Below are 25,847 nucleotides of genomic sequence, written 5' to 3'. Positions count from 1 at the left end.
TTATTTTCGGTAAATTACAATCTGTCAGGGCAGATGATAATTCTGGTCATAATTGATTGTGGAGCATCGATAAATATTTATATCCAATTATGAACCTCATCATTCATTCAACTAGTGAACCATCTCTTTCATGAGAATAATAATAAACACTTTTTGAAATAATTTCGGCTGCTTCAAGCATTGTTCAGACGACAATTACTTAGTGAAATTTTTTCCCAAAATATTGTCAAAAATTTTTGAAACTTTGTTGCGTTCATTTTCCTCGGAGAAAATCCAGGTCTTTCCTACTGTAACTCTTCACCGAAAATTACTAGAATCTTCAGGGTGTTCTTTGTCTAACTTAGTTGGAGATTGGGTCTGATCGGCATCCTAGATGAAGATTTCTCCCGATAATCATCTCCAATTCTCCTTGTTTCCCCCCTATGTTGTCAAGGTCCCGGCGCCTGTTTTCCGTCAGTTGCGCCCCAGCTCCTACGCTAAGTACCCACGGAGGAGGCATCGGCGAGAGTACAATAAACTCCTGTTTACTGGACCTTGAAGCAATAACCTGTCCTACCAGTATAAAACGTTCTCGATTTTTAAAATCCAGAATTCTTGGCCGATTCTGCCGTTTCTTTGGTCGTACGAACCCGACCCTGGCTATTTGACGAGTAAAACCAGAAATTTGAATATTTACACGAGTATTGTTCGTCGAAAAAATCTGGATGCTTTCGGAAACTAAACGCGATGTTGATTTTTCTCGTTTGAATGCTGGTTTTTCCGCGAATCACTCTATAGGTTGAAAATAACTGAACAACATCCGTATTTCTGAATTTGCAAGTATCTGACCCGTTTAGATCTGGGTTTATTTATTGATTTTGCTACCTTTGCTGCGGGTTTCACAAGATATTGATTGTTCGAACAACCGTTCGACAATACTCAGGATTTCGTATTCAAATCACCGAAATATTTGTCGAATAAGGAAAATATGATGATCAGGAATTGAAAATCAGCAAATGGATCTTTAGCCATCATGATTTTATGCAACAGCAAAATCTCCACAAATCTAGGTGATAGTCCTGTCGCTTCTCAGGTTGCTGGTTCGAATCTTGCTCAAGTCTTTAACTTTTTTCGCTAGTCTGCAGGATAATGAAGATGGGAAACATGTGAGGAAGAAATCTCTGAGGTAACAATAATTTGAAGAGGAATAGTTAGGCATAGGGAGTCGAAGAAATTTTTGTGCCTCGAGATATAATCCTATCAGATTAACAGCAACGAATCTTTCAAAAAAGTCGAGGATCGTTATTAAAAAAAATGATGCTCATCGATAGGTTGGAGGTAAGAGAAAGCTGAAGAGCTTTACTCCGTTTTTCCCTCTAGAATGGGGAATTCTCCTCAATTTGGGTTATCACAGCATATGCAAGTTTAAACTGAATAATTATGAGTTTCATTCATGAATTTTTCAAATGCACCTCGGAAACTATTCATAATCATTCTTCAAATATGAGGTTTTAAAATTTAAATCGCTTCGTTTCTAGTTTACGATTTGGCAACAGCGCCTACTAGAAAAAGAACAATGGCTTAAAAAATTATAAAATAACAGCTGTTGATTTACGTCCATCATAAGGCACGTACTCACTGGCGAGCCTCAACAACAACCGGCCTTAAAAATCCCATAAAATTTTACGACCTTCCTCATTCGTCGCAGACTTCATAGACAGCCATCTTTGTCCATCTCATCAAGATAGTGTATTTGTTGTCCTTTATTTATTATCAACGCATATTTCAGTCGATGTTGCCAACTTGTGCAATAGGAACGAAACGCTTTAAATTTTGAGCACCCATTTTCATTTTTCATTTTTAAGTACTTAAAATAATTTTTTTTGGGAAACGGTTGAAATGGTTATTTCAAAATGTGACGTTTCAAAGATTTTCAATAAAAAATACATCATTTTCGTCAGAAGAATATAGAATATACCTCCGAGCCAATAAGTGGCGTTTTTCCGAGCCGTCTCTGGCCGTTGGGGCACGACATAGGTAAACAAAATAACCAGGCGAAAATGCGCATTCCGAGTAAGTTCGTAACCATTATAATTTAGTGGTAGGGCGGTGGGATTGACGCTGAAAAATCAACGTTCAAGAAATCAGAGGGCAAAGCCTTGCGCTCTGCCAATATTGATTGAATCGGTCAGGTTATTCACCTTTCAAAATACTTTTCACTCTGATCGGAGCATCAACGAAGGCATGTCTCATCAAATTCATTTGGTTCATACAAAGATGAATGAAAGTATCAATTCATTTATTTTTGTAACTGTGATTTTCATTTCAGGTTACTCATTAATACTAAATGGTGAAAATTAACATGGAAGATACTGCATTAATAATAATGTCTGACAAATAATGACAAAATAATCAGTTGGTATTGGAGTTTCAAATTACCCATAAAATGTTGCAATTTGTATTGAATTGCCTATCAAATCAGCACCCTCATCTGAAATGAACCTATATTACCTAACGTTGCCATATGGCAAGTCGATAATTGGTGATTTTTGTCATTAAACTCGCAATTTGTTGCTGGTGTCCTTATCGGTAATCACTAAATTTAACAATAATTCAATCATCCAATGGACCGAAGCAATTCAGAACTCCTATGTCAAAAGAACACAGATTGCAGAAACAAACTTGATTCTGTTATATGTGCATAAAAATAATTCGAAGGAGCGCATCTATCTTGTGAGATCTTTAATAATTTTTTATTATCGAAAATAATGAAATTATTTATGCATCAAGTATGAAAAACTGTCTATTATAGTCGTGCCTGCAAATTGATTTCGGATATTTTCAGATGGTTATTTTTTTCAACTTGCTAACTCAAATTTATTGTTATTTTTCTGAAACGATTGATTTATTATGCACTGTACTTGTTTGGATGTTCCGCATGGTTGAAGTTTGGGAGTTACAACACAATTCGCCTACATAAGTGAGCTTTACAATCATTCTTTTCATTTTTGAACAACCATCAGCACAGGAAAGAGAGAGACATGCACCATCGACACATTTTTACATGCTTATAATTTCCATTTATGCTTTTCCATTTGTTTGCACATCAATTCATTCATTTTTGTTTTGTTTCATCCACAGCCATACAACACAAGCAGAGTCAGTTTGCACCGTCCATTTTTTCAGTGTATAAGTGTTTAGTGTAGTGCGCCGACAAGTCCTAAGTGTTCTCGAATTCAGTGTTCCTTTCCTGTTTGAGACGTCGTGAAGATTCGGTCAATCATAGATCCTTCTAGAGAACAAACGCTCGAACAGGGTGATATGGTGGCTAATCAGAGTGTAGATCATCAGGAGAATGCCGAAATGTATTGTGCCCCTCCACCACATCATGCCTTTGGCGAATATTACGACAATTCATTCTTTATGGCCAATCCTACATGTATTCATAGGGAGTTTGGTGAGATTTTTATTTTTCGGAATGATTGGTGGTGGTTTGGGTTTCATCTCTGTGTGAATTCAAGAAAAAAAGTTGGGAGGATTTGAGATGCTATATCATAACATATACTTGTACACTGCGCAAAAAAATTAACGCACATTATGGAAATCTCAAATTTATTCTACAACTGAAGGTGTTCTCAATGATAATTATTTTTATCAGAATTATGCATGCATATGTTATCCACTTTCAACGGTTTTCTTCAATACAGATGTTTTTTCCCAGCAGGAATAATAAAAGATGATATTATCAGATTTTGAATGTATCTATTGGCTCCATTCTAAAATCAGTTGTTCTCGATCAATTCTAGTGATCAGTAGTTTTTCTTTCGTTTGATTTTCTACACTCGATCGCTATGCAACGCGAAACACGCAATTTGACCCAAGAGGAATGTGCCCAAGCGGTAGTTTTGCGAGAAGAAGGGTGGACATACACAAGAATTGCAGAAAGGTTTGGAGTTTCCCATACAAGTGTGTCCAGAATGTTGCAGCGATTCAAGAACGTTACTTGAGAGTTTCTTCGTTGAGACAACGGTTTGCAACCGCTCGCCTCCTTCAAATTCAGCTTGAGCAAACTCATGAGGTGCAAATTAGCACTCAGACAATAAGAAATCGCCTCAGAGAATATGATTTAAGGCCTCGTGTCGCGGCAAGAGGCCCAGCTCTTACCCCAGCCCATGGAAGGGTGCGTTTGGATTTTGCGAGAGAGCATATCCATTGGGAAGAGGCCGATTGGGAAAGAGTTCTCTTCACAGATGAGTCTAGATTATGCCTCTTCCATTGTGATCGACGTTCCCTTGTATACAGACGTCCACATGAAAGATATGCTCAGTGCAATTTCCTGAATACTACTGGTTTCGGGGGAGGAACGATTATGGTATGGGGTGGAATATGACTGCTCTCACAGACCTAGTGGTCGTTGATAATGGAGCTATGAATGCTGATAAGTTAATAAGGAACATTCTTGAAGAGCATGTAGTGCCATTTGCCCCTTACATTGGTGAAAATTTCATTTTTATGGACGATAATGCCAGACCCCATGGTGCGCGCATCGTTCAGGAGTACCTTGAAGAGGTTGACGTCTCTCGAATGGAATGGCCAGCAAGAAGTCCAGATCTCAATCCGATTGAGCAGGTTTGGGGCAACCTCAATAAAAGGTTGAGAAGTTCAGAAAATCATCCAGCTACTCTTAATGACTTAGGAATCCAACTCTGAGAAATCTGGGAAGGATTAAATCAGAACATTTTAAGATCACTCATTTTGAGTATGAACCGTCGTTGCCGAGCTGTAATTAACGCGAGGGGTGGAAATACCAAGTATTAAATAACTTATCAGCATTTCAGTATTTTGAAAATTGTTCATTTCTCTTCTTTCACATAAGATTCGGTGATATCCTGAATTTTTCTTCCATTTAAAGTGTTTTAACTTTCATTAAAATTGAGATTTTCAGAATGTGCGTTTATTTTTTTTGCGCAGTGTATGTAGGTAGACTTCTAATCCAGCTAACTGGGGTGACCTATGTACCAGATGTCTTAAAATACATTTTTTGCAAATTTATCAAGACAAAAAATACTGGCAAGTCCTTCATTTTCAAAACACCCGGTTGTTTTAAAATTTAAACTTTAAAAATTATAGTATCACTCGTAGTATCATCATATTAATAGCCTCCATTCATTCAATAACAAAATTCTTATGACGTCTTAACGTGATATTAATAGACATTGATTATTATTGACAATCATAGAGTTCAAATCGATATAGCGTTCTTTGGTCAAAAATCAAAAAATTTGGTAACTAGACATCTGATATCTAGGTTTCACTGGCGTATATGGAAATTCAATTATAATCATAAAATAAAAAGTTAATCTGAAAAGAAACCTGGAATAGGTTTTCGATATTTTTCCCATAAGGAAATTTTCGAAATGAGTGAGAGTTGAGGTATTTTGAAAAAAGTGCGTATACGCTATATACTAAGTGATACGCTGAACAGCCAGACTTTATCGTTCACGGCCTCGGCAAGGAAGTAATTAAAAGATACGACTTCCGTAGAGATCGCCGTTTTAGAATAATTTGAGTGGGTGTTGATGCTCACCGCAAATCATCGCAGTTTTGTTCTGCATGATTGCTTTTATTGTGGGATTAGTTTTTTCACCTCAGCACAAGATTCATTCGCTTTGAGTGAAAATTAGCTCAAAAAGGGTCAATTATTTTCAGCTACAACTCTCTAACGTCCAGTTTCATAATCAAATTTAAAGTCACTTTAAGCTTAAAGCTTCCTTTAATGTCATTTTTAGTAGGGTTAAAGGAAGCTTTAAAATTAAAGGGACTTTAGGTTTGATTATGAAACCGGCCGTTAGTCGTGTTTCTTCTGACAACTATGCTCACAATTCTTGTGGGGATGAAATACACTGCTCAACAATTTAAAAGGATTACTAATGAAATCGAAAATGAAATTCATTTTTAAGCGGCTTTTCAAGTTATCTGGAACATTCCTTATACATATGTTCTCTTAGCAAAAACTGGGATGTTTTATGTAGATGACACAGCGATAAAAATAGCTCTGATGGGAAGGCTCAAGGTCACAGTACAACCCCTATTAAAATCTTCAATTTACACGTATAAGGTACAAATTAACGGCTTTTGGATCGAATGATTGGGCGATGCTGGCATTAACTGTAAATATCATAATTATTTAATCGTTTTCCATTCACTAAGAGAAGGAGAGAACGAAATCAAATGTCACTCGTATAAAAATAAATCCATGAGTTTGATCCTGCATAAAATTATGTAATTTCAAGGTTGTCTATGGCCGTTGATTATGGAAAATATGCACCCATAGTTGCTATGCAGTATCGGAAGCTTTTTCATCGTTAATCTTTTCGAAAACGAACTTTGGCTAACAGGTGTTCGAAAAACGACTGGCTTCCATGGTATTTACAAAATAATATGGAAATGAATGTGGAATTTCTGCATATCGAGATAAACTTTAATGTCATTCGCATTAATCAGTGCTATTTATCGATACATACATCGATGTTATGTTATTCGAATTCTGTTTCGTTAATGAGGGTTTGATGGATGACCCTTGAGGAATGCGAGCTGCTGCATTCGATTTTAATTCATATTCGTGACCTGGATCTCCGGTTATAACTAGAACCTTGTGATTTTCTGAATTAACCCTATTCATGTTATCGCAAATCAACGCGTTTTCGTTTTGCACAGGAAGTGCTCCAAATCGCACCGAGAAGAAACTTCCTGCGATTATTTCGTAGTTTTAATGAATTATTTCGGTAACGCAAGGACATGATTGTATCGAATCCTGCAAACGAGACAATTTTCACAAAAAATGCAATGATGATGAAAATTGGGGTCTTTTAAATTTATAATTCACATGGCATTTGAGCAGAAATATTGATTCTGGCTTGTATACTTTGATATTTAAAATGGAAGGAGTTTCCTTATTTGGCAGGTGGGTTTTTATCTTGAGGATACATCTTGCCATCTAATGGACAGGTTCATTTCATCAATAAATCTGAAGAAAAAGTGCAATGGTGTTGAATCTGGGCTCTTGCAATGCCTCCTCCTAGGAGAATGTTAATCCAAAAAGCCACACATCTGCTCAATTTAATTTCTGTCAGTATTCTGGGACCCTATTTGGTCCCTTGAATCTTGTCACAAGTCACAACACTTCGCATATGATCCCCCAAAAATATTACTCTGTTTACGTTTCTGCCCACAAAGCATAAAGTTACGTTCAGACTAAGTGTATATTTTTCCATAACCTCACAATTATAATAATTGGTAAATCGCAGTTTGCTTAATTGATAATGATAACCCGATAAAAATTATCGCCGTGGCCACTTTCATGAATGTTTTTTTTATAATAATAATGATAACAAAGTATGCATGATGACAGCGATTCAGCGGATTCTGATAACAGATTTCGCTGAAAGTGTTATAAATTGCATTAATGCCTAGATACTCGAATAAATTTCTGATTTTTATCAAAATTTCCGTTTCCAAGTCTAAAGTATGTGGCAGCTCATTGCAATTTGTTGGATACTCTCAAATTAAACCACAATACTCTCTTAAGTCCTTGTTTCATTATATAAACCTTCTTTTACCATACCTTAAGCCTCTACCACGACAAAATATCGAATATAAGTAATTCGTGATCAAGTACCATTCGAAATGGACATATTTTGAGGAATAAAACGGGACTGTCCATTCCTGATTAATATTTTATCAGGATTATTAAAAATTAAATTATACTATTGAGCTTGATACGAGGCTTGATATCTTGATGTAAAATTTGCATCGTGACACAGCTGAAAAATATCAATTTTTCTATTTGCAATAAAAGAACCTGTATTTTACTACTCTATACAGGGTGATAGATCGTAAAAGCTGCGAACCAATATTTTTTCCCAAATAAAAAATATACGATCATATTTTTGGTCGTTGTTTATCGTTGTTCCTAAAGTTTCCGAAAGTCAACGGCTGGCTGACCGAGCCAAGGACGCGCAGATTCCATTCACCGCCTCCTGGATCGTTCACCCATGCCGAAAACAACCATCACATCGTTTGAAAGTCTGCAATACGTATTGCCCACACTTTCATTGGATTATTTTCCGCGATACATTCGATAATCAGTTAGAATTACCATTTTAACAGGCCGCGTTTCGTATTCCGGCGTTCTCCATATGAAGAATGGCCCAGTATCAATTTTCGATTGAGAAAAATGACCATCGTTCATCATCTGGTTTAATTTGGGACGTGACGAATTGTTTCGAAGCAGAACTGAGGCTGATTGGAGATGTAGAATTAGGATTTTCATCATGAATTAACAAGTTGAGCTAATATCATACACTGTACGATGTAAAATAATCTGTTCTCTCTATAGCAGTAAACACCTGATGTGATCTATGTGGCACTGCTTCATCGTTCAGAATATCCTCGACTAAACATAACCAACAAAATACATATTAAACTATCATTCCCATTAACATAGCACTGACACTGTGGAAATTAAGTTTATCTTCATTTAATTCCTCAATTTTCAATAATTTTCATACTAAGTGTCATTCTATGTGTTCTTCCATAACTGAATTACATTTTCTCATATCTGGCACTAAAGAATGCCGCCTTTTTCCTGTGCATTAGTACCTTTGATAAGGACGATATCCTTTTTACGAAGAACCCACCAATTTCACAATCCCCCCTCCGCCTATAGCCTGTCAATCACAATCACAGATACAAGGCAACAAATTATAGCATCCGTTTCCGCTCAGTGCTGGGTGTCGTGAAATAAAGGAGACGAAAGATACAGCTAGAAAAAAAGAATTCATTAGCTCCTTGAAATATACGAAATTTTGGTGAAATTGCTCGAGAATCTATAGCGAATTCTATTGGTGGAACTATAACTATAGTACCTTTCGTCTCTTCAGAGATTGAATAGATTCTGGAAGTTCTATTTATGATCTTCTATCAGCAACAGTTCATTTAAGCTGAAACCACACCGATGGTGTTCAGTTCTCAACAAAAACCTTGAACCTTGAAAATTTCAGGTAGGAAGGTTGGGGACGTAGATACAGGAGTAAATGAGTTTCTTGCAGTTGGGGGGCCACCATAGCAAGAAACTCAAGCAAATTGGGCAATTAATCCTTCAATAGCTGCATTCATTGCTGGCTAGGTACTCTATTTATAAGTTGGTTCTCCCAACCAACAAGACAATGCAAGGGAACATTCATGATTGATCCTCGCCTGTTTTTCCACTCTTATCAACCCATTGTCGTAAAAAATTTAAGAGCGAGCGAACATTTTCATTCCTTTACGTCACAATTTAATGCTCAGAGTGTAGATAGGGTAGCTTTGTTGCCTTATGTCATGGGAAAATGTCTTTACGACATTCTATTGTGTAACAAATTGATTGGCTTGAATAATATCAATTGTGATAATTCCATGTGAATTCCCCTTTCGAGCAAATCGCATAAAGACACATTTCACACTTGAAGATAAATGGTGAATGTCGTTTCCATATAAGATAAAAATAGTGGAATAAGCAAGCAGCGTAGCTATCGACTATTTGCAAATCCCTATGGACATGTCAGTGGCCGATAAACGCGAATGCAACATTACATGTTCATACTGTGAATTCCATATACGCCCAGAATGTCAGCGGGTGCGTTTTACTGAATGAAATCTTCTATATTGCGCTCTGTTGGCCTGAGCAATGAATCATCGTTTTAATAATCATGAGTGTGGTTGCAAGATTCATTTGACTCATTTCTAATTTGTGAGTTGTAGATGACTTAATTTAATAGTTGTTTCGAGGCTTTGACATCGTTATGTATTTGGATTTTCGATAGTCGGTTGTTAGATACAGCTGCCTTTGTCTTTTCGATGTTGTACTATTACTTGCGATTTCCATATCTCACCAACACATGAGCCTGTGATTGATTGTGATGTTATACGAATGTGTCTTGTATGAGTCACTAGCTGATCCATCCCAGCTCTCACTATTTTGGAATTAATTAAGAATGAGCTATCTCTCATGTTTTCGTCTTTATCGGAAAATTTTTTGAAGCATACAATATGAACGCTTTCTCTCTCTTTCACAACTTTCAGGTAGAACACTCAAAGTACTTCTTCAAGATTCTAATAGCTCCTGTGGAAACGAAAAATTACATCTGTGACATGGTTTAGTTGAACAAGCGGAATGAAGCTTTCTATTTGTGGAGTTTTAGAATCCGTTTTGGGATTTTGCATGCAATTTTTTCATCAATATAAAGATGGAATAATGAATTTTTAACAGTGAAAACTAGAACCAATTTAGGGCGATTTCAAATGTCTCCTTTCCATTCATTCTTAGAATATCCTTGAATATCGAATAGTTTCTGGTATCTCATCCATTGCCGATAAAACAGTTACATTCCTGCTCGAAACGCATAAGGATTGAAGTTTTGCGTCCCATTTGTATGCTCCACCGGTAAACAAACATTCTGTCTTCCTGAACAATTACCAAGGAACGTGGACTACAATCTTTCAATTCAGACATCAGAGTCACCTCGTTTCATTATTGACATACGTTAATCATTTTCGAATTCAATCATGATAAATAGGTAAGACCTATCCTGTAGAATTGTGAAATAAGTTTGAAGCTAAAGAATCGGTGAGTTTGAGATTCAGACGGAGGTAATCGTATAGAATAGAGAGGACATTGAATTGGTACAGAAAAAGAAGATTACAACTATCGTTTCTGTTAAATACTACTTCGATTCATTGGATGAGGTGAGGCAGTATTGTGACGATTGTCAGGTTTCTGTTGATAGGTTGACAGCTGAGATCGGCCTTATAAAGGTACATGAAAATTTTTATATATTTTCCCCTAATTTGTGACCTAACTTGAAGCCACAATAACATGAAACAATTTCGAAAAGTCTTGGGGAGCTTTATGGGACGTGTCTTCCACAAGCAAATAATCAAATCGATTAATGTTAAACATCGAATCTATACCAAAATGTAATTCTTTTTCAGGACCAGTCACTGTTCCTATGGTATCAACGAATACTTCTCCACCTATCGCCATGCCGGTGACAGTTCCTGCAGGTCATGTTGTCCAACAAATCGTTGATGAAAATGGCACTTTGAGACATGTCATACTGTCCCCACAGCCGCCAGGGATGGTCAGCTTACAAACTCATTCTCAGGCCTACGTAAGTACTTTCTTCTGGCAACCGTTGAAAAGTATTTGTTCGAATTTCCATGTAGGTAATCTCCCCTGAACGTTTTTTTTTTTACAATGGCTCACCAGTATCTATATCAGCTGAGTTTGAAATTTCAGAAGTTTCTCAGATGAATTTCCAACTTCGTGACTTCCCTTTGTTAATAAATAATTATTTGCGAAAGTGAATAATCAACCAATCAAATGAATTCGAAATCGAAATATTATGCACTATGATGAACAATAAAAAAAAAACAAGGACGAAGAACACGTTACAAGGCTGTAGTGGAGTCAACTCTTCAAGTTGATCCAGGAAAATCCATTGTTATTTAGAAGCATAGCGCATCGGTTGGGGCAATTCACAAGGTTTACGACTCTGAGGAATGTCGATAATTAAACAAAAGGATGGAGCGTGTTAATGGGCATTGGAGTCAGTTAAATTCTGAAGGAGTGTTATTACTGGTCGTGAAAAAGCCCATTCAAAAGTTGATACTCGTCCTAACTACGCGTACATCGAAATATTATTGCATTTCAGAGAATCTCCATATCATCAATCGGAGTTGAATATCCGGGAGGTTTTCTTGATCTTTTGAATGTTTCTGGCTTAATATGAGCTAGAAAGCGATTTTCGAAGCTCTACGAATGAATGAATTTCACCAGAGATGATTCAAGAAGTGATTTAAGCCCCCCGACTGGAGTAATGTATCCAGTTTCACTCCAGGAAGACGAACTTTGGAGAAATCGTGCATGCAGTTTAACGACGTATCTCCTTCGATATCAGTCGTCTTGAACAACGCAAAAAGAACAAGAAACCGTACGCCCAGAGTATGTCGTATACTCACCATGTTGCTTTATGCGATATAGATCACCCACGCTATATGCAAAGCACGAGACATGAAATCGGAAAAACGTCACATAAAAACGGTTCTCAGTTCTATGAATACTGATGTGACGAATTGCATTCGAAGGTTTTTAAATAGGGGTTTCAAGGCGGCCATTCAAAACAACAGATAATAAACATACTATATTATATAAGTCCATTTTTCACATTTCTGTAGGTTCAAGCACCTAAGAATATATAGCAAGAACCAGCTGTCCTATAGTGTATAGAAATGGGTTTTGGAATATATTCTAGAGCGTTTGTACTCTATGCAATTGTACGCTTCTCAGTAATATGAAAAATGAACCTATCCTGTACGAAAAGGCTGTAAAAATCCCAGACTCGCCCTGTATATTATAGTCGTATAAGAGAGAAAGATAACCTTGTTTGATTTAATCGAATTTAAATTTTTATTTGTGTCGTTGAGTTTTTATAAGGTTTTGATGAGATAATATAAATGGTTTTACGCATACGTATAATAGCCCTATCTCAACATTAATCTGCTTGAGGCAACCATTACACGGTTTACTAATGAGTCTCGACGATATAGGATATCCCTTGAACAAACAAAACGTTGACAGTCCCATAAGTCGTTGCTGATTCTGACGTATTGAAGGTGGAATAAAAACGTCAGTTTTGGAGGTTTTATAGCCCGCTCTGAATAAATTAGCATTCCCGCTCTCGAAGGCCTTTTGAGTGCGTCATTAGGGAAAGTTCCGAGCAATTAGTGGATTCCTCGTGATTTATTATTCATTCGGTTGTTTTTCTGGTGGCATATAGCTAGTAGCCATATGGCAAATAGGATTACGATATCTAATCAGTCGAAGTTATTTCTTGGTCGGCTTTCCAACACCGATCCATTTCTTCTGGTTTATTATTCCTGATGATTAATCGTATGAAAATAGTGTATGAGCCAAATTGTTCGAACTTTCGCGCACATTCATTAGCTGGTGATTTAATTGAGTTTTTATCGAAAAACAAGATTCTCAAAATGTGCCTAGAGAAAAGTACTGTTGTTTTAAGCCATATTTTGGCGATTAAGCGTCTTAATCGATGTCTTAAAGCGTCTTTAAGCGTGACGTCATTAATTTTGTTGTCGCAAAAATAGAATATCGCTGATGGTTGAATCATCTGTCGTTGTCATTAGACAGCGAATCGAATTGTGAATTTTTCAATTTCTGTTCTTTGGCTATTATTTGGAAAATATTTATTTATTCTAAATGATAATGCAGAAACTGCATTATTGGCAATAAAAGCACTCTTCCCTAGTAGGAATTCAAATCAAATTCGATATAAACAACATATTCTCCCTTCTTCTTTATATTACCTCTTTCCGCTTGAGACGTTCTGTGCTTAAGACGACACAGGCCAGAGACAAGATGACTCTATGACACAGGCGCTCTCCACAGACCGCCAGGTTCCACTCTACTCTACTCTGTAATCTGTGCCAGGTTCCGCTTAAAGCGTCTTAAAGACTGACGTCATGACTTATTCGCTCGAATAGCACCGCTTAAAGACGCTTCACGCGTCTTAATCGCGAAAATATGGCTTTAATCCTAGGTCACCTTCACCAGACTTCAACAGACAACAGAATTGACAGTGATTCCAAGGAGATGGATAAAAAAGCTTCTAGCTTAAGCACCAGATCCTCCATCATGAAGTTTTTTCTATATTCAGACTCGCTGCTACTCCAGACCAAAATTTTATTGTACATGTCAAATTAGACACACCAATAGTGTTTAGGCAGACATTGGAAAAGTAGAGACATCTTGAGTACTCTGTATGTAATATTTAATACAGGGTGACAATTCAAAAACTTGCCAGGTCAATTATGTCGCAACAAGGATGTTTTCAGAGAAAATGCCTCAACAGGTCAATTTTTATTCGGAGGGGGACATATTTTCAGCAGAATTGTGAGCCGAAATCTCCTTAACCCTAGGTGTAGGGGCTATCACCACTAAATTCTCAATAGGGAATAGGGGGTGAGCTATATCTTAATTGAAAGATCACTTGTCCCTCTACATGTATATTATGGTTTGCAAGTTTTTATTGATTCCTTGAAAAAGTTACAGGAGGTGACAATTTGAAAACTTGCCAGGCCAATTATGTCTCGACAAGGATGTTTTCGAAGAAAAAGCCGAAACGGGTCAATTTTTAAAGGGAGGGGGACATATTTTGAGTAAAATTGTAAGCCGAAATCTCCTCAAACCTAGGTGTAGGGGCTATCACCCCTAAATTGTTCATACGGAATAGAGGGTGAGCTAAACCTCAATTGGAAGACAATATGTCCCTCTATATTTTGCAAACTGTGGTGTTCATGTAGATGGACATACATATTGTCTTCCAACTGAGGTAGAGCTCACCTTCTATTCCCTATTAAGAATTTAAGGGTGACAACCCCTACACCTGAGATTGAGGAGATTTTGGTTACAATTCTGCTAGAAATATGTCCCCTTCGAATAAAAATTGACCTGTTCCTGCTTTTTCTTTGAAGACATCCTTGTCAAGACATAATTGGCCTGGCAAGTTTCCAAATTGTCACCTCCTGTAACTCTTTCAAGGAATCAATAAAATTTTGTATTTATGTAGAGGGACAAGTGATCTTTCAATTGAGGTATAGCTCACCCTCTACTCTCTATTGAGAATTTAGGGGTGATAGCTCCTACACCTACGGTTGAGGAGATTTCGGCTTACAATTCTGCTCAAAATATGTCCCCCTCCCTTTAAAAATTGACCTGTTCCGGCATTTTCTCTGAAATCACCCTTGTCGTGACATAATTGGACTGGCAAAATTGTCAAATTGTCACCCTGTATAGACAGCCATGGCAAATCATTCCTTAAAATTTCCTTGATAACCTTTTCTATATCAAACCTTGATTTCAAGGTGTAACAGTAACATAAGAAACCTTTTTTAGGCCTGCAGACCTCGCCAGGTATAATCCTTATTTTGTTCATTTCTCTATAATGTTTTTGCTCTTGAGTAGTCTTGAGGGCAACTATCTATAGATAGTTTTTGAGCTCATAGGCCTCCTGCTGCGATGCTCTAATTAGGTCTGCCGAAAAATCTTCCAGTTCGATGCTCCGGTAGCAAGAATCGATGGAAATGCACACGAACACTTCTCGATCGCTTTGGGCATCCCTACTTCCGTTATCGCAGTCGTCCGCCCCCAGCACGTTACGTGGAACAGAATCGATACCCGACGGGGGAACTGTTGGACCGATTCTACGAATTACGGCATAGGTTGAAAAACGATACCTATGCAATTTTGCGCTGCAGAAAACACTTTCACTGACCTAGGCCGGACGACGACGACGGTGAACGTGTATGGAATGTGAGCAGCACCTTTCCTATAGCTGGAACTGGGGGTTAGGCTCGTAGCTAGAGAGCACTTGGACGGTGACCTGTAACAGGGCTGGCTGATTGGAGGTTGGAAAGTAGATCGTTTCTTCGGAGAACTGACTCCGAAGTTGTTTTACTGTTGTTTGCATTCGTGCATGTTCCAATACAAACGGTGTATTGGATCGTGTGGCTCTTGATGAAGTACACTGACAGTTTCTGAAGCTTTTGTTGGTGTAGCATTAAATTCCCTTCATAAATTTTCTCTGTGAATCGGTCAGTTTTTATATCGGGGACCAAAAGTCGATAATTCACAAATTCAAGTTTCGTAAAAGGCCCATGTAATCATCAATTTAATTAATTGATCGATTGAAGTTGGCTGCAATAGGTATTTGCAAATGCAGCAGATCTGACAGAGTACTGACGAATACAGATGTTGGAACTGGAAATTCCGATGAGTCAAGTGAAGAGTAACGTTGACCGAGGAAACTAAAAATTTACATTTTGTTAATTTGTGAATCATATGTATCGTCTTTGTTATGGTTATTAGATCTAGGAATTACTCTAATCTAATGGACTCTAAGGAAGGCATGAATTTTTTGGCGATATAGCACGTTTGGTTGATAGTATTTCGAATTTTCGTACAAATTATTGTGTTATGAGTAATACACATCGGATCGACTTTAAAGTGCTGGAAATGTTTATATGAATAGGAATTCACCTACTTATTTCTAGGAGGAAGTTACCTACAGTTCTTGGGGATATCTTGGGGTCAAAGAAAAACTTTTCGATGTAATTTTTTTATATCAGTGCTGTTGGAGAAAACTCAAACTCAAAAATTCAAAAATGAATTATCATCGTCACAAAAACCGAAAAGAATTATCAAAACGAAATCATTATGTTATCTTCAATGGATACAAACAATGGATATTCCATTATATTTCTTAGAAATCTATGTATTTCATAGTTCGAAAGATTTTCTGGTAAACATCAGTCTTATAATTCTTTTTGTTCCTCCCAATAACCCAAACATATCCTTCGAATTCATAATCAGGAAAGATTCAATCGTGGGAGTTTATCCAATCTTACAATTACTCGAAATAAAGCTTGTGACAGTAATGTTTTTCACCATGCATCCAATCTCTACCCTAGAAGTATAAAACCTTAGGAAAAATTGAAATTCTGAAAAAAAAATCATGGTCAAAGACTCACCCTGTATAAACTCACAGCGGGTTTCATAAAACTTCGATTGTCCTATCAACGATTTGACAGTCCCTCGATTTCTGAAACGAAATCAATGAAACACTTTCATTTCTGAATATATTGAAGAAGTAGTAGGGATTGAGAATCATAGAATGTATAAAGGTCATAATTTAATGCGAGAATGATATTCTGAATGATCACGACTGAATTATCGATTGAAAACAAATTGTAAATCAAGCTGCAATTTCTCAAAGTATGCGACTATGCATAGAGGTGATATGAAACTTTGACAATATCACAGAACGCATAGTTGAGGCGTTCTGTGACGGAACCATAAATATAATGAACTTGTCCATTGAGAATGGACGTTTGTCAACCTTGTTAATAATAGAAAAAACTCTTTCAATGGAAACATATTTTTTTTTTCATTATATTTGTGCCTTTTGGTTGCTTTCATCATTTCACAATCCTTGGAATGTCTCCGGCTTATCTTATTTTCTTATTTATTTTCATGGTGAGTTTTGACATTATTCAGGCGTTTTTTCCGTGTTTTGTTCATTATATTTATGGTTTCATTCATAGACTGATAATGTATGCTTTATTAGACTATCACAGAACACCTTGTGTTCTGTGATGAAACCATAGTTTAATAAAGCATACATTGTCAGTCTATGAATGAAACCATAAATATAATGAACGAAACACGAAAAAACGCCTGTATTTGAGAGCCGGAGACATTCCAAGGATTGTGAAATGATTAAAGCAACCCGAAGGCACAAATACGTTTACATTGAAAGAGCTTTTTCTATTATTTACAAGGTTGGAAAACGTTCCTGAACTCGTCCATTGAGTTGTCATCATTTATACCATATAAACATCTATGTTCTTATTATACATCGATGTTGATCTGTCACTATTTGCACCCCTATGTCGAAGATACCTCTGAACAGAGGGGAATTTTAAAATCTAGGCTAACAAGAACGTTTCTTCGATTTTCAGGCGAACGACACGAACGGCAGTTCCAACCAAAGACACTACCAAACCATTCCGCCTCATCCGAACTACGGGAATCCTCTGCACCACACCCAGATCCCCCCGCCGAGCCTTCAGTCCGGCGCCCCCAGCCCCCAGCTGATGGGCCACAGCTCGCCCCCGCCGCCCCACAATCAGACCTACTACAAGGACGAGCGCGCCCAGAGGCAGCACTACAAGCTGAAGAAGAAACTGTACGACAAGCAGATAAAGGGCGAGCCGCCCAACCAGCCGATGGCGGGTAACGACGGTTATATCGGCCAGAACAATCTGCTGCTCTGCAACAATTCTGCGGAGAAGAAGGCGGGCGGTAACAGCGTCGAGACGTCGGAGGACGGCGAGGAGAGCAGCGTCCAGGACGACGAGGATGCCGTTAGGTTGATTACGGAGATATTGTCGTCAATTGAAGCGCCGCTGGTGAGTTGATTTGAAAAAAAAAGGTGTAAAGCGAATTGCGAAATGGCGAATGCGCCAGAAGGTCAACTGGTTTAACCGGGCGCGAAAGAAACCTAGTGTCGCGCCCAGGTTACAATCTCGGTACTGAAACCCCATGGGGAAAGATTGATAGTTTTGATGTTTACCAAACGGGGATGTTTAAACAAATCGACGATGGCAGAATCAACCGTCTGACGTATCTTACGAATCAGGCATTTCGGGTAGATGTCACTCGAGGAAAAAACGTTTTATGACATTCAGGGATGCAGCGCTTGGACCGCACGCGGTCGGCCGTCAGAAGGGGCGGCAACCGCGCGGTAGTGCGGCCCCGTTTCGTTAAATAGTGCAAAATATATCGACCCGGGGCATTTCGTTGACTAATTCGAAGTCGTAGATTACGAATATGCAATTAGATTTTTTGTAGGGTCGGTATATTAGGAAATAAATCACTTTTAGTGGGAAATTTCGAAAAAATCGGTCAACTTTGAGGAGCTGTAGCAGCCAGAAAAAGGGAAGTAGACATATGTTGATTTTTTTGACGATAGATGGATCCTTTGCAAATAGAAAATTCTAATTTTCATTTATCTACCGCGAGCAGTTTAGATTTTATGATTTTTTCCGCGAAGATCCAAATTTGCAAATTTTTCATCGGCCATAACTTGAAAAATAAATTTTTAAAAAAATATCTGTTTGCATATTTGTCATCTACGTCCTCGAATTAGTCGACAGTATAAATTTGGTTTTGATCGGGGACCAAAAATATTTTTCGAAAAATCCAAATTTTTCCATACATATGCATGGAAAATTTGAAAATTTTTCGATCTCCCCGATTTCCACCAAAATTTGACTGTTTATTTAATCGAGGGCCTAGATCACGAATATGCAAACAGAATTTTGCTGAAAAGATTAGTTTTCAAGTTATGGCCGATGGAAAATTCGAAATTTTGGACCTTCGCGGAAAAAATCATAAAATCTAAACTGTTCGCGGTAGGTGGATGAAAGTTATTTTTTTTTATTCGTAAAAAACCAATCTAACACACAAAAAATCAGCATATGTGCAGTGCCTCTTTTCTGACCGCTACAACTCTTCAAAGTTGACAAATTTTTTCGAAATTTTCCACTTAAAATGATTTATTTCCTAAAATACTGATCCTAGGAAAAATCTAATTGCATATTCGTAATCTGCGACCTCGAATCAGTCATAATATTGACCCGGGTCGATATAGTTCGAAAAATTAAAAAAAAATCGGATTTAGAATAAAATTTCGTTTGCTACTTGCGTTTACCCGCGCTCCACCACCGAAGTCCAAACAAAAAATTATTCATTTAGCTATATCGACCCGGGACATTTCACTGACTAATTCGAGAGAAAGAAGTCGCAAATGCTCAAATCATATGAGCCAATCTACGACCCTTCTCAGTCACCCTGGGAAATGAGAGAATAAAAAGCATTCTTTACCATAAAAAAAACGGAACTTACTTGTTCTCCCAATAAAATTGACTTGTGGCAGCTGTTTTCAAATTGGAAATACATACTTTCAACTGCCCATAAAGAAAATCACAGGGTCTCAAATCACAAGAATGTGTCACAAACTTATTTCGACGAAGATTGATTGATATACCCACTCCCATAGCTTGTGCATTCAAACAAAATCATATTTTGTTATTTGCCAATCGAACACCAAAAAGCTCGAGGAAGTAAAATAAAGTTTTACCCTTCTCTAGTATCAGCATGTGTAGCAAAATAGCTTCTGGATCCTTTCCATTCCATAAGAGCTAGATTCGTTCATTTTTCGACCTGTCTGCAGTATGCTAACGAACGTATACATTTAATGAGGAAATCTAATAAAATTCCACAATTTTCTCTCCGTTATATACAAACAATTTTCAACCTTATTCATCAGTCTCCCCTATCGGATCGTGTACGCTCACGTAAATCGTAAACAAGTCTGCGCGCCTACATTCTACATAATTAATTCGTTTTCTCGGAATGCGCACGATACCCGGAATCCTTCGGCGTTAATTTCGAGATTTGTCTCTCCCGTCGGCTACGTCAAACGGATCTCGGAAAAGCTAGTTTTGATCGAATACGCGAAGTCTGTTCCTATCGGAGAGTTCGATTGTGAAATTTCCAGAAATCGCAGCCGCCAAGGCTGGGCGAGAATCCGCACAAAGAATCTTTTTGTTCATACACGATGGAGGTTCACTCTGCACAGTCGTATCCTGAGGAATAAGAAGTGAGCGCCTAAAGGTGGACTCGCTTATTTGTTCATTCCAAGCTTCGCCTGAACTATGTTAAGTCTTATGTCTCTGCGAGTATCTTAAGCTAGGTACAGACATGCAACAGAAGTTCTCTAACAATGTGGTCGTTGCCGGTGGCCTGAAAACCCTATGGAACGTCGTCCAGACCTTCATACAGCACTGTCTTCGTACTGTGTGGTGCCTACGTCTGAAACTGGCCTTACTTTACGAAGTTCTGTTACATGTATAGGTACTCCATTCACTTTTATTTTAGCACTCGGTTGGCCATGGAAATTTGACACATTACACTCTGTATACTACGAACCTGAACAAGATCCACCACCTAGCTGGCATCGCTCCCCCTGCCATCCGTAGGGAAGCAGCTGCACTCAAAGAACGATTCAAAGCAGCAGAATCTGAACGCCACCCCCTACACAGTGTCCAACCGGCCCCTCAGCGACTAAAATCAAGGCGAAGCTTCCTGAGATCGACAGAAGATCACGAGGAACCTAAAACCAGAGTAGACCTTTGGGGGAAGACCTCAAACCAACATTGGATGAAGCCGAGTGAAGAACTGGCACCGGGAGGCAGTGAAAACTGGGAGATCTGGAAGGCGCTAAACAGACTGCGGACGGACACGGCGAGATCGAGAGATACCCTAAATAAGTGGGGCTACCCTGTGGACTCCAGACTGTGCGATTGTGGAGAACTGCAAACCACGCAACATATGTACACTTGCCCACTGTGCCCTGCTAGATGTACCATAGAGGACCTTGTGGCAGCGAAGCCGAACGCAATTGACGTCGCCCGATTCTGGGCAAAAAATGTTTAGCCCTACTATACTTTATTACTGTACTTATTATATGACTATGCTTATTATGTTACAATACTTATTATATATGATGCTTCTGACACGAATAAATAAATACTACGAAAATGTGAGGTTATGAAGCTTGTCAAAACATTTTTGGGTTTTAAATCAACGCTATGTTGTCCGTTCTACGTAAAAGTTTCTGTTATTACGTATTTCATCACAATGTCGAATCTCTTCGGAAAATATATGACGAACATAGTTGAAGTTTATACAAACTGATTGAAGGCATACCAAATCCAGTTATTTGCATGGAAAATTCAAGAGATCAGTATAATATTATAATATGCACTAGCTTGAGGAGAATTAATGTTTGTTATCTTTTTTGGCTAAAGTTTGAATACGTTACATCAGTTGTAGATTTCAAAAATATCAACCCGAAGATGAAATGCATATGATGCAGTGGTTGGGAATGGGTATCTCCCGAAGGAATTAACAGATAATTACAAGAATGTCAAATTCTTCAACAAAAATCATCTTGCATCAATATAAGTGCAAGGAATTAAAGGAAGTTTCAAGTCGAGATGAACTTTTGAACAAAAATTTCACATGAATTAACAATTAACAGGACAACTGGCGCGTATTTGTGGCTGTTCATCTCAATACATCGATATAATAATAATAATTAGGTATTTATTTGTACCTTAAGACATTTACAATGTATAGGACAAGTCAAATGAAAATTAGAAAAATCAATTTTAGGGCACTTATTCTACGATGACATTCATCGAAAATCCTGTAGTAAACTTTTCGCATCAATTCACTCAAACATAAAATTATCAAATGCCACCACTTTTTTGGGTCTCCCAATAGAAGGAAATTGTCATCCTCTTCATTCACAATCTTTCTGATTGTGGAAATATTTAGCTGAAATATAAATCGTTTAGATTCAGATGAAACATAATATAAATTCTCTTACATTGAATATGTTCGCTACTGTCTGACGTATTATTTCATGGCCAACCGACTGCTAAAATAAATGTGAATGGAGTATATGTAACCAGTTCTACAATTTAATGGATAGGAAATAGGAGATCAAACTGTTTCCGCTCATTCGGCAAGAAACTTACGATATAACGTCTTACACCTAACAATACCAATAATCAACGGTATCGAAAGAGTATAGGAAAGAGGCATTTCCCTTCTTCCCTATCGCCTTTTCGATTTCGTTGCGCCCGAAACGATCTTCAATTTACAACCTAACCTAACCTAACCTAACCTAACCTAACAATTCCAATAATCAACGGTATCGAAAGAGTATAGGAAAGAGGCATTTCCCTTCTTCCCTATCGCCTTTTCGATTTCGTTGCGCCCGAAACGATCTTCAATTTACAACCTCTCAACGTCAAATCTCCGATAGATATTTATTTCGTTAATGCACGTTACTGATACACTGTGATTCGATTTAGACTGGCGAAACTGCGAATATCGTCAGTCCGCTCTCTCTGTGCAAACAATTATTGATGGTTTATTTATTGATCTGGAATATTTGATTTAGAGTTCCGTGAACTCTGGTAGTCTCGGTCGGTACCACTGTGTTTCTTCGAAGTTGTCGAGTTTCACTGCAATCGCGATCAACCGAAACTTGATCAATTGTGTGTTCACAGCAAGGGTCGATCATCGACGCATGATCAATGTTTTTCCGAACGATCTTTTTTACGACAATAGTCGAAGGAGTAGACAGAGATTACTGTGACGATCAGTAAAATTGTACTTGTGGTAAGTTGTCCCAATGAAGTGTTCAACAAAACTTTACCAATGGGTCCAATTATCCTTCTGCTAAAAAAGATTTGAAGAAACAAAGGACCAGGTGATTCGAAAAAATCGTTCTTGGCTAAATGTAAAATCTTTTTATGAATCACCTTGTTAGAAAAAGTTATCGGTACATGATAATGCTACATTAAGCCCCTTCGAACGAATTATTTTTTAAGTCCGAAGCAACAATACCCCAACAAAGAAGAAAACTGCTTTCAAAACTAGTATTTTTTTAAGAGGAGTTTATACCACGGGACTTTTTCGCCATCCTTATAAGGCGTAAAGGGGGAAATACTACCAGAACACTTGAACGATAAGTTACGAATACATATTACAATAGTTTCCACTTTCGTCTAAAAGATGGCAGCACTTAACGAACGTTTTTTTCAATTTCACTAGGATACGAATTGTAGCCAATGGCGAGACTTTTCGATGAATTTTTTCATGTGGAAATTCATAGAAGAGATAATTTTACCTCGGAAAGTTAATGACATTAATGAATACTTGGTTCTTCAATGAGAAATTTTTTTTATTTTTGTTTTTGTTTGACGAATAAAGAAATTTCTGACTTTCCGAGATGACGAACTGATTGAATTGAATTATAATGAAAACCCCATATAAATTAGTGGTTTTTGACGTGAGATATTCATTTTCTCTTTTTGAAATGACCACTAAAACGGTGCAGACCCCTCTTAGGAGTCAATAACCTTGGATGGAGCTACATTCTTTCCTCTTAATCCTTCTTCTACCAATCCTTGAATTTTTTTTATGGTTTCGCATAAACCATCGCGATTTGGGAAGAACGGAATCCAGTGGAAGTCTTCGCGTTTGCATAATTCTAGTTTCCGTTGGATCGCGTCCTATCCCTTTCGAAATCGCCGATCAATTACGCCGTACAGGAAAGCGAATCTTCCGATCGCCGAGATTTTTCGCGATTGTATTCGAATAATAACGCCGGCTTTCTTTTTTCCGCATTTCGAGCGGACGATCGAGGCACGCTCAGGTGCATTCGGATCTGGCCCGCGTACCGGACAACATCCTACTTTCACCTTGCATCTGTAACAACAACAACAACAACGCGAAGACGGGGACGTCTGGGTTTCGCACCGATCTGCAGTCCTTTCACCAGGATCCAGCCGCGATGCTGCTGACGATGTCGAAATTTCTTTCGGTTGCGAAAAAATCGTCGGCATTTGAAAAATCGTTGATGACTTCATCGCTTCTTTCACCTGGCAGTCGTTGAACTCGATTAACATTCAGGATAATTGACGCCTGTGCGTCCGTGGTTCCCTTCTACAGTTGTTGTAGTTATCGTGTAGAGTTGATCTTTGATGAGGCTGACTTCGAGCCTAAAGAAAAACTTTCGGAATCGTTCTCTGTTTGTGCAAAATAAACAGAGATATAATGCCCCCTTTAGTATAGTATAGTATAGTGAGAAGGGGTTACAGTTCACTGCGACCTTAAGGTCTATTGTGCCCCCTAACAGAGCTGTTTTCATCGCGCCCTTTACAGCTCGCCTTCCAGATCCAGAGATCTGATGAAATCCAATATCTGGGATGGCTTCAACGAGGATAATTCCCCACTCCTACAAGTTTCTCGTCCAAAGCACTCTCTCCTTTGGCTTGCAATGGCAAAGCATTCCGTAACCAGGTGAATGGGAGTTTCCTCCTCCTCCCCACAGAATCTACACTCGTCAGTGTCCGACAAACCCATTCTCAACAGATGCTTTTTTAGGCGACAATGTCCCGTGAGAAAGCCAGTGAGTAGGTGTAGTTGGTTCTTACTGAGATCCAGATATTTTTTGGATCTAGCAGTTTCAAAGTTCCGGAAGAACTTTTTGGAGTGATCCATTCCTGGGAGATTCCGCCAGAGTTTTTCCCTTTCGGCTTTCTCCTTCTCCATAAACTCCTTCTTGTAGGTGCATTTTCCTATACCACAGAAGGGTTCTGGGCCAGTGAGTGGCGTTTGTGCGCTCTCTCTGGCAAGTGTATTGGCCTTCTCGTTTCCTACGATTCCCGAGTGACCGGGAACCCAGATTAAAGAGACCTTATTCTTCTTGCCTACATCATTGAGTTTATTCCGGCACTCCCAAATCAGCTTTGAATCAATGACTTAGGAGCTCAGTGCCTTTACGGCAGCTTGACTATCTGTATGAATAGCTATATCACACTTCTGATAGTTTCTTTTTAGATTTACATCTAGGCATCTTTCGATTGCTAGTATTTCCGTTTGAAGGACGCTTGTACAGGAGCCTAACGATAGTGCACACTTGGTAATGCCCCCTATGAGTTCAACTGAAGATCAATGTCAGGCTGCCGATGATACAAGATTCTAGAGCCGATCTTGTGCAGTCATTCATTCATTGCTGTATCCCGTTACCGGAAATGAATCTACAAAAAGACAAAGAAAAAAACAAAAGGTGCAAACAGACTTGTAATTTCTTAGGGCTAATTGCGACTGTGTACCCTCTTGGGACCGTGACCTGCAGATCCTTCCACACTCAGGGCTTGGATAGTCACCAACCAGATCTGGCCGACGCTGTATCCTTCTCGAGTCTCCATTATAACAGTGCACCAAAGACTTCCATTGTGACCTGTCCAACGCTAGTTGTTCCCAGCTATGATTGGCATTAACTGATTTTAGGGATTGATGTAGTATTCTTCAATTTGTCATCCAATTATTTAGATAAAATGCAAAGAATTGTAAATAGGGGCATGAGAATAGTTTTAAAATGTGGCAGGAGGACCCCAATCAGACTGATGTTGGAGGCCCTCAATTTGATGAGTGTTAGGCAGAGGATCCTCTTCAGAACCTTGGATTTGATTCATAAGATAAAACTCAACATGCAACCAAATTATTTATCAGAGAAAATAACATATGTTTCACATATTCATCA

The 25,847-nt window shown here is 38.2% G+C and overlaps 1 protein-coding gene across 4 annotated transcripts in view; it reads left to right on the top strand.

The window, feature by feature from the left end:
- LOC123312415 (fibronectin type-III domain-containing protein 3a) overlaps nucleotides 1–25,847 on the top strand; it is a 51,701-nt gene that overhangs the window by 15,687 nt on the left and 10,167 nt on the right. For 2 of the 4 annotated variants that reach the window (XM_044896823.1, XM_044896825.1), the window contains 2 exons: nucleotides 11,011–11,189; nucleotides 17,617–18,066. In XM_044896823.1, the coding sequence (XP_044752758.1) occupies nucleotides 11,011–11,189; nucleotides 17,617–18,066 (629 nt within the window). Of the gene's footprint in view, nucleotides 1–3,120; nucleotides 3,437–10,709; nucleotides 10,834–11,010; nucleotides 11,190–17,616; nucleotides 18,067–25,847 lie in introns of those variants that run through there. The other 2 variants (XM_044896824.1, XM_044896826.1) reach the window with 2 other exon arrangements.

The sequence above is a fragment of the Coccinella septempunctata genome, chromosome 4 (assembly GCF_907165205.1).
Source record: "Coccinella septempunctata chromosome 4, icCocSept1.1, whole genome shotgun sequence".
Taxonomy (NCBI): domain Eukaryota; kingdom Metazoa; phylum Arthropoda; class Insecta; order Coleoptera; family Coccinellidae; genus Coccinella; species Coccinella septempunctata.
This window is presented reverse-complemented; position numbering and strand designations above follow the sequence as displayed.